Here is a 13,653-nt window from a genome sequence, read left to right on the forward strand (position 1 = left end):
TCCATTTTGTTACGAATTTCCATTTTCACATGTTTCATTGCTGAAAAAGCTCGCTCCACAGTCGCCGTTGAAACAGGTAGTGTCAGTACTAAACAAATCAATTTAATCAAAATGACGTAACTCTCCGACCTTCTGCTTGCAACTAATTCCCGACATGAATCAGAAAGTGTAGGTACTTGAAATCGAGGTTCAGAAATCACATCATTTTGATAGTGTTGCAACTCAACTTTCAAACAATAAATATCTTGCTGCTTAAATCTTCAGGATAAAACTTCTCTGCAAGCTTGCAAATATTATCCATATTAAATGATTCAAAAGAATATTTTGGATCCAAAGCTGTACTGAAAGAAAGGAGCTCTATTGATGTCTCATTAAATCTTGTATCTAACTCCATCATCTGAAAGTCAATAGCTACATTGAAAATATCAAAGTGGTAATGATGTTCAATGGTAGGATACTCACGATCACGAGAACGACCAACCATATACGAACCATTAAGGTCAGGTACATGTATATCATTTTTTGAGCAAAAACATTTCACCTCTTTAAGAAATTCTTCCCAGCCATCTTCTCTCAATACCTGAAGGATAGTTTTTGTAGTACGGACAAATCTCATAGCAGTTAAGATGTCTTGAGTTTTCTTTTGAAGGGACTGACAAAGAACATCCGCAATTGCTAATATTCTTCGCATTAAATGCAAGATAAATACAAATTCAAATGTTGTTATGGTTTTGTATACACCGCCAACTTCGGATCGAGATCTTGTACTTGGAGAATGATCACTAAGATACTCAAGCACCTTGCAAGTTGCAGCATACATATCAATCAAACTCTTTACAGAGTTGTAATGAGAAGACCAACGAGTACTTCCGGCTCGTTGCAAATTACCAATTTGATTAGCACCACTTTCGGACTCTCGTTCTCCAATTTCTAACAAATGCTCAATTTCTTTTCTTTGGGCACTTTTCAACTCATTGATGCACTTAGGAGATGATGTAATCATATTAATAACATTGTCCAAATGAGAAAAAAATGAATTAATATCTGAGACATCCTTAGCTGCAGAAACCAATGTGAGTTGTAAACGATGGGCAAAACAACGAACATAGTATGCATATGGACAATCTTTAAGAAATAATGTCTGTAGTCCATTCCAAGAACCATGCATATTATTAGCACCATCATACCCTTGGCCTCTCATGTTTTGCACTTGAAGGTTGAAACGAACAAGAACATCAGAAATCTGATTCTTAAGATTTAATGAGGTAGTGTCACTAACACTTTTAATTGCAAAAAATCGTTCTGTCAAAATTCCATTACTATTCACAAACCTCAGGATAATAGTCATTTGTTCTCGTGAAGATTCATCTCGTGCTTCATCAACAAGATTACTAAACTTTGCATTTTCAATTTCCGTACGAATTCATTGTCGTACTCTATTTGCCATAATGCTCAAAATTTCTTTTTGAATGTCTGGAGACGTGTATGTAGCATTTTTGGGAGCATTACTCAACACAACTTTTCCTACTTCAATATTTATTTTTGCAAATGCATCCACCAATTCAATAAAAATCCCACGATTCAGTGAAGATGGAGATTCGTCATGGCCTCTAAAGGAACAACCTTGAAGAGCTAACCACTTAACACTCATAATAGTGGTCTTTAGACGCAAACGATTTTTCTGTTTTTCCTCATTTGATACAGAATGCATTACCTTGTCAATATGTTGAGTTGGTTTCATTAGATCTTCAGCTCTTCTCTTACAGCCATTATGAAACGATGACGATGTTGTACCAACATGAATAAGAAATGCACATTTACTTCCTTGGTTAACCCTCTTCCAACTATCAAATCCAATAGTAACCAATGATGAAATATTAGGTGGAGTACTATCATTGAGAAAAAGGAAGCAATAAAAACAATACGCCTTATGTATTGAAGGCGAATATTCCAACCAAGGAAACTGATTATACCAATGTTCCTGAAATCGATGTTTCTGCTTTCCACATTCTTTGCTCTGATACTCCAAAAGTTTTGATTGACAAGGTCCAACATTTAGATAAGCCCGCCGAATCTGATCACGTTCATTAAATGAATGTTCACATATTTGCTTTCTTTTTCCAGGTCTCGTTCAATAGAATCAGATGGTTCAAAATTAAGATTTGAAGATGAAGGCCGTTTAACTTCAGGGCATGAAATTGGAGGAATGGACACTGTAGGAATTGGAGAATCCTGAGATTTGTTACTTTTTGAAAAGAAAGACAATAAGGTTCTACCTTTCTTGGTAGAAGGTCGATCTTCCTCCATATTAAATCTAAAAGCATAAAAATAAAAAGCAATTTAGGGACAAGTATTTCTATTTAATAGATATCATAATTACAACAAGAAGAACAAGAAGGACAGATCAATTCATGAAGCAAAAATAAAATCATATTTGACTCAAATAGATGGAACCATCAACAGAAAACATTGAAATCTGGTAATGTACTTCATTGAAATCATTCATCTGCCAATAGGAACATTTGAAGCAAAACTTCCTACAACAATGGTTGGCAGGAAATGGTATTCATAAAACCCCTAATGACTTAAAATCAAAGTCATTCCCTAAACTACATATGTCCCAAACATTTAAGACCAGGTTAGATTATCACATGCACTAAAAACAGCAAAACACATTAGCTAGAAATGCCTTCCCATCCCTTTCACAAAATTCTATATATTAAACTTCACTTGAACTTCTTTGCATTTGATCAGACATATCCAACTCAATGACCCTAGACAAGACAAACAATGGCCAGTCAACTAAAATCTCTCTTACATAAATATAGAACTTCGACAAAACCAAAGTGGCTTTCTGTCTTTAAATGTATTAATTATGTTATAGTCTTACAGATCAAAATACCCATATTATTAAAAGGAAAAAAAACTATAGGAGAAAATAAATTGACCCCTCAACTCAATTTGTAGTTTTCAATGAGTTCTCCTAGGTATTGATCTAGTGAAAAAATGAGTTAGACCCGTTTTATAGCAAAGAAAAACTTCATCAAACAAGAACTAAGTTTATTGTGTAAGATCTAAGAACATGCTAGCTATACAATATTTGACTAAACTTGACCGTAAAATAGAAAGATTTTAACTTAGCCTATGTTCAGGAAAGATTTATTAGGAATTATTTAGGATGAATATTGGTGGAGAATGGAGATTATGAAATATGTGAATAATAATGAATAGTAGTTGTAATATGTAATTAAAATTAAAGTTTGATTTTAACTTGATAGTAAAAATAACTTATAAGTTACTAAAAATGATGGCTTAATATTGTTCAAGAATCCAGAGTCTACATAACAAAACAAAGCATTAGTGAAGTCACATGTTTACAGCAAGCTTATTTTGGGAATTAATCTCAGTATGTTAAGATTAATAAACAAGGACTTATTATTCTTTAATTCTTATCCAGCATTCTCCATATATTTTGTATCAATACTCATGCTGAGAAGGTAAGCACATTAAATTAACAATAAACATGCACAATACAAATTATACAATTGACCACACCGCAATTGCCAAAGTAAAGCAAGCCCAAATAAGTTTAGGAATTAGCCAATTAGGAGCCTTTCTTATTTCACCACCAGTCTAGCGAGCAGGGGCGATAATTCTGAAAACGGAAAACCAATTTTTTCTACTTCTCCAAGCTATTCATTATTTATTTCACATTTACTTTCTGTTTCTGGAAATCAAATTAAAAGACAAACAATTGATGAATTGAACAAGAAACTAAATAGTAAATTACTTACCCTAAAAACCTAACCCAAGTCGTCGGCAGGCAGGTTTGAGGCGGCGAATCGGTAGGCAGCCAGCAGGCTTGAGTCGGGCCAGTCGGTAATCAACAATTTCGTTCGGCCGGTGGCTACGAGTAGGGACAAACGTCACAAACCGGCATGGAAAATGTTGGCTGTTTGTGTGAGTTCATTTTGTACATTAGGAATGGAAAATGTTTGGGAATTGGGGATTAATTATTTGATTAATGGAATGGGTATTATTTTGGGCCTAAAATTATATAGGTTAGTGGGCTACAAATAATTTTTTTTTTAAAGTGGGCTAGCCCACTGAATTTATTTGTTAGTGGGCTGATGTGGCTGAATAATTAGAATTCAAACCCAATTTTTTTTTTTTTTTTACATCTGGGCCTGGAAGACAGTGGGCTGCAGCCAAGTGCAGTCCACTGCTAAATCCGCCCCTGTCTAGGAACGTACACTTCAAAATCAATTACAGTACTTTTTTCAACCCTCCAAAACCTTACCTCCTAGTTCGCTACGAAATGTGTTCCCACAAGGTTGTTATTATCTCATAAACCCAAATCTATCTTAAGAACTCCGAGGCACATTTGGCAATGGCCTGCTATAGTATGGGATTCGATAACAAGATATAGAACTTACTATGTCAATGGGACTTTTGGATGGTCTTTATTCCTTGTTAGATACAAATCAAATCATGTCCATTGGTTTCAATGACCTAGCAATGGCATCACAACATTCATACCTAACAAATACCTTTGATAGTGTTACTTGTGCGTCATATTGTGGCAACCTTTCAATTTATATTCAAATTGGGTCATGTCCAGGCACGGGGTGTTGCCAGACCTCCATATCCAAAAGTGAGTGTCTCCGAGTTGAATTGTTAGACATGCATATTGGGGTCGAGATATCAAATTCTTCCAATACAACTTTGCCTTCGTTGGAAGGATAGGTGATTATGATAAATTCGATTTTAGTTTATCTCATCTTGACGATTCAACAACATTCTTACGTAGTAATGAAGAGTTTATAGGTATGCCATTGATGTTAGACTGGAGAATCGGTGGCTATAATTGCATCGTGGAGCAAAATTTCACTAATTATGCATGTGGAAAGAATAGTTATTGCATTATTTATGATTCCAATCTTAGTTTTGGAGGATATCACTATAAGTGCAAGGAAGGATACGAGGGCAATCCTACCTAGGATACCGTGATTAGTTTTGTTTAAAAATTACTATATATACTTAATTAAAGTAGTCTACTCTTACTAACCAGTTCAATATTAAAAAATCTAATAATTATTTAACGTGATTGACCTCTTATTTATGACAAATTTGATGATACTATTGTATATGAAGAAGCAAGAGAGGGGGTTTTTCAATGTGTAACCTTTGTTCTCTATTTATAAGAGTCAGGAAATAGGTCAAAATCGGATCCAATTTGGGTTCCAAAAGAGTTTGAATCGCGAAAGAAAACTGCTGATTTATCTGCGAAAAAGGCCCCCACGCTCATAGGCATAATCATCGCGCACGCCATTGATCCAAATGGCTCTAGGTCAAAATTTTGGTGTCTTGTGTGCACCCTAGAATTGTCTCATGCGCGCATGCCATTTTGCACAGTGTTGTCCCTGATTAACTTTCGATATTTTTGTTATAACTTTCTCTCCTAATGTCCGATTAAGGTGATTCAAAGTGTATTAGAAAGCTAACTCAAAGAGCTATAATTCTTCTCGAAATAGAAATTTTTCTATAAAAAAAAATGGATCTCAATTTTAATTTTAAAATCCAGAGCATAACTTCTTCGACTAGAAATTGATTTATGAAAATATTTCAACTCAATTTTACTCTTTTTACCTCCAAATTGCATCCAATTGATCATATGTGATCTTCAATCATTATTTTATTGTCTGAATCAACTATTGAGCATTTACACTTTGGTTCTCAAACTTTGAATTTCTTTCGTTTTTGCCCATTTTTCATTCATTTCTTCCAATTCCATCAATTTGCATTGAGTTCAACTTAACAAACATAATTAACACAAATTAAACAATAACTCATCTAAATCACTAATAAATACTCCAATTTAATTGCCTAGATAAGTGTACAAAATACACTTACCAGGCAAGTACCTATACTCTAGGTTCCTATCATTGTTCATGCCCCAATGGTAATCATGGTGATGGCAAAAGAGATGATATTGGTTGTAATTCAGTGACGGTGTCCCATAGCAACTTTGCAATAGGTCATTTTCTATTAATCTTTTGCATATTTATAAACAACTGGTAGAAATTATTTTTCTTAATTTTTCCTATTAATGTTACTATTAATTATTAAATAAAATCAAGTGCCCATTTATATAATAAAATATTTAACATTATACAATTGCTTGTTGAAATTTTTTTTATTATTAGACCACTAACTAATACTAATCTAATATAATAGGAAATATTAATATAATAGAAAAGATAGATTAATTTAATCTTTTTGTTATTTTATAAATTGTTATTAACCAAATAAAAACGTATGAATATTAAACTTTTAAAACAAATTAGACAACACAATATAGGAAGCTTTATATGATGAATGACAATTCATGTGGCCGAAGATATCATAACCTATACTCACAATTTTAGTATTAGTATTCGTAATACTATATTATTGTTCTCTTAAAATCAAATTAGTAAACAAACAAAAAAGATCAATATTCCTACTCTAGAAAACTATATATAATTATACCTTGATACTTTTAGGGGTAGGCTCGGGCACTAGAACGGACTATTGTTGTCAACTTGTTTTTGGTTGTTCAAGTTTTAGAAGAAGAGAAAAATCAAAAAGTGCAAATAAAAAATCTACAAACAAAATGGTGTTATCTTACTACAACAACAAATTTCAACAAATGAAGAAATTCTTGAAAAACACGACTTTTCCCTATTAAAGAGCTAGAAAAAGAAACTGATAACTTTAACGTAAGTCGAATACTTGTTCAAGGAGGTCAAGAGACAATCTATAAATGAATGTTCCTTAACAAAAAAATCATAGCAATAAAAATCCAAATTGGTAGATTCAAATCAAGTGAAGCGATTCATTAATGAGGTTGTCATGCTTTCACAAATTATTCATAGGAATTCAATTAAGCTACTAGGCTGTTGCTGGAAATAGAGGTTCCTTTATTAGTTTATGAATTCATTTGCAATGGAACCCTTTTTTATCATATCCTTGGCAATAGTGCTGAGTTCCCATTTGTCATGGAAAATGCGCTTGGAAAATGTTATAGAAGTGGCGGAAGCACTTGCTTATCTTCATTGTGAAACATCTTTTCCCATCTATCACATAGACATTGAGTCAACTAATATAACTGCTTGATGAAAATATGTAGCCAAAGTCTCAAACTTTGGAATTTCAAGGTCAATTGCAGTGAATCATACTCATCCAACTACACTAGTAAGAGGAAAATTTTGATACACAGATCCAGAGTACTTCCAGTCAAATCAATTTATCGAAAAATGTGATGTTTATAGTTATGGAGCTATTCTTATTGAGCTTTTGACTGGGCGCATGCCAATATCTTTGGCTAAGTCACGACAAAAAAAGTTTAGCAACAAGATTTTTGATATGTATGGAAGCAGAAAATCTTGAAATAGTTTTTTACGCCCAGGTCTTAGAGCAGGGTAAGAGAGAAGAGCTTATTGCAGTGGCCAAGCTTGCTCAAAGGTGCTTAAATTTGGATTGGATGAAAAGGCTAACTATGAAAGAAATAGCCATGGAGTTGGAACTTGTTAGAATGTCCCAAACGCATTCAACTATATCTGAAACTAAATATCAAGGAGTAAAGTTAAATATCAAGGAGTAAAGTTAAACAAATTAGAAGCAATATTGATGGTGGATGATAACAACACACGGACAAGTACCTATGTCAATTTAATATCTTCCCATCATCGGATGCCTATCCCGTAAAGTTTCACATTGTCTGATGCTAGTTTCTATACAATTTCCTCATTTGTTGCCACTATATGCTTTTGTAATTGTGTATTTAAACACTTAAATAACATGTACGTACCAAAATTGGGTGGCATTCTAAAAGCTTTAATAAACTCCATCTTGTCAAGATTTTTGTAATATCATTACAAGCACATAGCATGAGATGTTTTAAATCTTATTCAACCTCGTAGTATATTATTATATCAAGCAAAAACTCAAGTTATTAAAAAATTTATAAATTTTCAACATATCTAGACGTGTTTCAATTATTTCTGTTATGCTAAACTATCCCATCTAAAATATCAAAAAAAAAAAAGACATGAAAAACATATATTTAAACTGAATATATTCGAGAAGAAACCTTCCACAAAAATGATTATTTATTTATAGTTTACACGAAATTTTCACACAATGCCCTATTGCTTGTCCAATCAATAATTGAAAGCTACTTTTAGAAGCAAGCTTACTTATCTTTGACAACTAGGCAATATGGAAGAGTTTACTTAAAAAAAAAAAAAAGATAAACACTGCAAGGTCGTTCAACAAAAATCGAAGTGTCAACTATTTGAAGAGGGGTGGATTGTTGACTACTTTTGAGTCTCATCATTTGCCAAATATATATCTTGATTTTATAAAAATGTTAATGAGAGTTTTACTCAAGTATCTCTTGAAGTTTAGAAACAATATTTTTGTTATGTATCAAAGTAGAGAATCTTGAAACAATTCTTGGCACCTAAGTTTTAGAGTAGGATAAGAGAAAAGGCCTACATGCGGTGGAAAAACTTGCAAAAAGGTGCTCAAATGTGATTAGGGAAGAATAGGATATTAATGAAAGAAGTAACCATCAAGTTGGAGATTATTAAAATGTCTAAAATGCATTTGATTGTATTTAAAACTAAATATCAAGGCGTACAGTAGTGGAAGTCAAATCAATACTCGTGTCGGATGATGACTACACATGGACAAGTTCTTGTAACAATATTATCCTATAATCCGATGCATATCCCCTAATGATTCACACTACTTGATGCATTCTATGATTTCTTGACAATGTCCTCATTTGTTATAAATGTGTGTGTGTGTGTACGATTTCGTAATTGTATAATTAAACACCTAAATTAAAATTCAGTCAAGATTTTTGTGATATCAATACAGGCACAAACTTTTGCAACATGAGATGTTTTAAATCCTATTCAACCTTGTAGCATAGAATTAATTACATCATGCTAAAACACATTTTATTAAAAATAATAATAACAAAATTTTTAACATATTCTTTATGTTTATTTGCAATGTTGATCTGTCTCATCTATACTCTTAAACAAATTGAGAAACGATAAACTTATTTATTTAAATTGGATGTAGCCAAGAAGAAATATTCCACAAACGGTGATTTACTTAGTTTACATGACATTTTCAATTGACGTGATATTACTAGTCCAGTTAATAATAGTATACCCTTTCTTGGAATATCTTAATTGCCAACTAGGCAATATAATACCAATTTTTCCTAGTTAATTCCACAAGGTTGTTCAAGAAAAATAAATTGTCATTTATTTGAATAGCAGTGGAATATTGCTAGGTTTAAGTCTCATCATTCGTGCAATTTGTCTTCGTGAGGCGATTTGTGATTGATTGCAATGAATTTTTAATCTATAATTTTTCGTGAAATTGAAACACATTAATCTACTAGAGATGAAATAATCAGTATCGTGTTTTGGACGGCTGAACAAGAAATAAAATGAAATATTTGGCAATCGGGACATGTAATTTACTTGAGTTAAATGGTGCAACCCATATTGTACTCATAACTGTTATTTGTTGGAAAATAATGGGTTTTTTTTTTTTTTTTTATTGTGGCCAAACCGTTGAAGACTTGGAAAAAATTGTTTGGTCTTAAAACCCACTTATAAAGAAATTGAAATTTTATACTATTGACAGAGTGACGCTAATGTCAATATTACTCAATAATGTATAGTTTACCATATCGAATAATTTATTTTTAATACAAGAAATTATTAGTTTTGGATTGTGGACAAATTTTCTGAGGACATTCTTGAACCACACTCGGATGGAAAATTTAAAAATCAAGATTTGTTAAGTATGAGAATGTAGGAGGGAAGATTGACAAGTTTTCAAGTCTTGTTTTATTTGGTTTTGCTTTGCTAAACGTCAACATGGTGTGTTTTGACTATGGACGGCCTATTTGTCATCAATAGCCATATGAAGCGATAGAGCTTCAAATCAAACTAATAGAAAGCGATGGTAGAGATGTAGTAAGATCTTATACATTTTTTGGTATGAAAATCATTATCGTACCCAAACATACGGAGAGTAATTTTTTAGTAGTAATCCATCTTCTGTTCCCCCTAAATCACGTGTAGTAAGTGGTAATACCCTTTTCCCTCTTCTAGATCCCTCTCCCCATATCCTGACACCAATTTCTATTAAGTATCGTTGCTTACATGCGATGCAACGATGACATTGAATATTAATTCAACTAATTTAATTTAGCACTTGTTTAGTATTTTTTTTGAGAGAATGTGTGGTTAATAAAGAAGGAATTTTTTTTTTTTGATTTACATGTAATATTATTTTATTGAAAAATGTGTATTTTAAAAAAAAAGGAAAAAGAAAAAAGTATTAATATCTTAAAGGGTGTCAAACAAGGGCTTAATTATTGAGTGTGTCATTTCACATCTGCTTGCAAATATGCTCCTTAGATAATTCATCTATCTAGCTTTGAATAAATGCAAACTTCATAATATTATTATTGTAGACTTGTCGTAACTTCAAATATCTGTTGGAACTAATTTTTATTCATCAGTTTGAATCTTTACTAAAAAAAAAAAATATTGCAATCAATTGAATCTTAAATCGAGACGATTACTTATTCATAGGCTATTATGAGATACAATTCCAAATGGACTTTTTGTATGTACCTTACCTACAATTGCAAAACTACGACTTACTAGTTTCTATGTAACCAAATCCTTCAACAACAAATTTTAGCTCATTCAAATCATGGAAGTTAAATTTGAAAGTTACTAAGAAAAACTTATCATATTTTTTCCCTAGTATAACAAAATTTAACTTTGACGCTATCATCCTTAATTTCTAGTGATTGAACAAATTTACGACGTGTAATTTTTCTAATTTAGTGGATTTTAAAAAAAAATCTAAATATTGACCAATTTCATTATTTCACTCATATATTAATTAAGTTGTGGAAAGCACATGTCAATTAGATTTCCATCTTGTACATTGAACATCCCATACACGCTTTTGTCCCAATGTAATATTCTAGTGTCTACAAAATTTGTGTAAAAGAGAAATTACAAATAGTATATAAAAATAAAGAAATTCATTATCTTTGGGCCCCCAAAAAAATAAAAAAATAAAAAAAAACATTATTTTCACCGACCAATATAAATAGAGTTTACTTCCACTACCCGTGACATAACAGCCATTCAGAAAATCAACACGTTTCAACTAACCCCTCCCACGGGATATACATGAAAATGGCCCAAATAGTATATAACCTTTTCCAAAATGACCTTTGACTTTTTTAGAAATTTGAAACTACCCAAAATATCCTTGGAAAAATTTAACAACCAACCCTTTATATAATAAAAAGTTTCTTTTTTAGTCCTTAAAAAATCCAACAAATAATTTTTCTAAAAATTTGTAAAAATTATCAATGAATAATTATAAAATGGAAAAGCCCAAATATAAGAGAGGACCATATAATATAAAAAAGGTTGTTAAAAATAAAAAAGAAATTAAATTTGAAAAAGAAATTGATAAGATAGGATATCAAGAACAATTATATGCATCACAAGAAATATTAAAATGTTTTAAAGAAAACTTATTAGAAAATTTCGCTAAAGGAATTGTAAGGTCAATAATCATAAAAGATATACAAGATATAATAGATAAATTGGAAAAAAGAAAGAAAAGTATCTCAAAATATGAAATACCTTTTGGAACAGACATAGATATGATAACAGATATTGATATTATAAATTCTCAAACATTATTAGACTTTGAAGAATTACTTAAAAATTTATGAGATTAAAATTTTGATATTTTGATTATTAGATTATTAGAATTTTGTTCGCTCATAGTAGCACCCATAGAGTTGGTATCAGAGCCATAGAGATCATGGAAATCTTAAAAATAAATAATTATTATCAATGTATTGAAGAAAAAGGATGTTATATATTTTACAACCCTATCCCTAATAAACTAAAAATAATAACATTATATATAACTAGGAATTTACCTAGAGAAATAAAGGAACAAATATTACATAAATTAATTGTAGGATTTATCAAAGATAGACGTACATATGAAATAATTTGTGAAATATTTGAAAATGAGTTGTATTATAAAGAAATATATGAATCATCATAAAATATAATGGAAAAAACTAAAAATATTTTAGATAGAAAGTTAGAAAGAATAAGATTAATAAATAATAAAATTTTAGATGAATTATTAATACCTGGAGAAATAACTAAAACTCAAGAAAAACAGATATTAAAATTAAAACAAGAAAGATATAAAGAAAAAGCAAGATATTATGAAAAATTAAAAGAACTGACAAGTATTGAAATTATAAAACAAAAGTATGATAAAATGATAAAAGAATGTAAAAATGCTGAGTGTGTAGTATTTTATTATTGTCAATCAAAAAATAAATAAAATGTCAATCAGTGAACATATGGAAGAATTAAAACATCTAATAAGAACATTAATAAATGATGTACAAGAAATTAAGAATGAAATAAAAGAAGCTAGAAATGATATAAATATATTGAAACTTGAAGTCAGGAAATTAAAAGAAAATGAAGAAAAAAATAATAGAGTAGATAAAAAATTTATAGAAAAAGAAATAACCAGAATAGGAAAAAAACATATTGAAAGGAAAAATATAATAATAGAAACAGGAAGTATGGATGATGAGTTTAGAAAAAATATATTACCTAAAATAATAGAAGAAGAAGAATCTAGAGAAAAAATATTAGGTAAACAAAAAATTGAAGAAAATCAGGACAAAGAAGATGAATGAAGAATTAGATCTACTTATAGATAATTTTGATCATTTAAGTCTAGAAAGTATAGATGATGAATACCAAATCCTAATGAATACTGGAGGAGGACCCAATCATGTAGGAACCTCTAAACAAGAATCAATAGATCCAGATGAAAGCTATGCTCCAATGTATAATAAACCATATAGGCAATTTTATGATAAAATAAGAGATAAACAACCGTCCAAAGGAAATAAATATAGTAATAGATTTGAATTAAATAATAATTATGATAAACCTGTTAACCATGGAGGAACAAAATTAGACTTAGATTGCAAAATAGATACTAAGAAAGCCTTAATAACTTGGGCAGACTCAATGATATTATTCTTTTTATATAATAAAGATGATACATGGGAAAATACTGAAAGAAGAATAGATTTTTTAATTGCATCTTTTGAAGGAAATGTTAGAAATTGGTGGGAAGGAATTAGTAGTGATACAAAATCATTAATAAAAAGAAATGTACAAACAGAAATAATAAAATCAGATAAACTAGGAATAGAAAGATTGGTAGAATATATTGCAGATGAATTCTTAGGAGAAAATTGGTTAAGAAATTATGAAGAAGAAGCAATACGAGAAAAAGACAATGCAAGAGTTAAGTTAATTAATCTAACAATTTGTGATATGTGTAAAATTAAAGAATATACTTGTGAATTCAAAGATTACTATTATACTCAATTTTATAGTAATGAAAATCAAGAAGTATATCAAGATATGTATTATAATAAATTACCAGGATCATGGGGAATATATTTTAAAATAGAATTTGAAAAATATA

General features: G+C 30.5%; 1 protein-coding gene across 1 annotated transcript; it reads right to left on the reverse strand.

The window, feature by feature from the left end:
• Window positions 1-229: 229 nt before the first annotated feature.
• On the reverse strand, window positions 230-1,348 carry LOC111371931 (zinc finger MYM-type protein 1-like). The gene has a single exon (XM_022994079.1). It carries the CDS (start codon window positions 1,346-1,348, stop codon window positions 230-232), a length of 1,119 nt encoding a protein of 372 aa, XP_022849847.1.
• Between the last annotated feature and the right edge of the window lie 12,305 nt (window positions 1,349-13,653).

This window comes from Olea europaea, chromosome 23, assembly GCF_002742605.1.
Source record: "Olea europaea var. sylvestris chromosome 23, O_europaea_v1, whole genome shotgun sequence".
Lineage (NCBI taxonomy): Eukaryota > Viridiplantae > Streptophyta > Magnoliopsida > Lamiales > Oleaceae > Olea > Olea europaea.

Excerpts from the sequence above, each read along its gene's own strand:
- LOC111371931 (XM_022994079.1), bottom strand. The coding sequence starts at position 1,348 with ATGACTATTATCCTGAGGTTTGTGAATAGTAATGGAATTTTGACAGAA.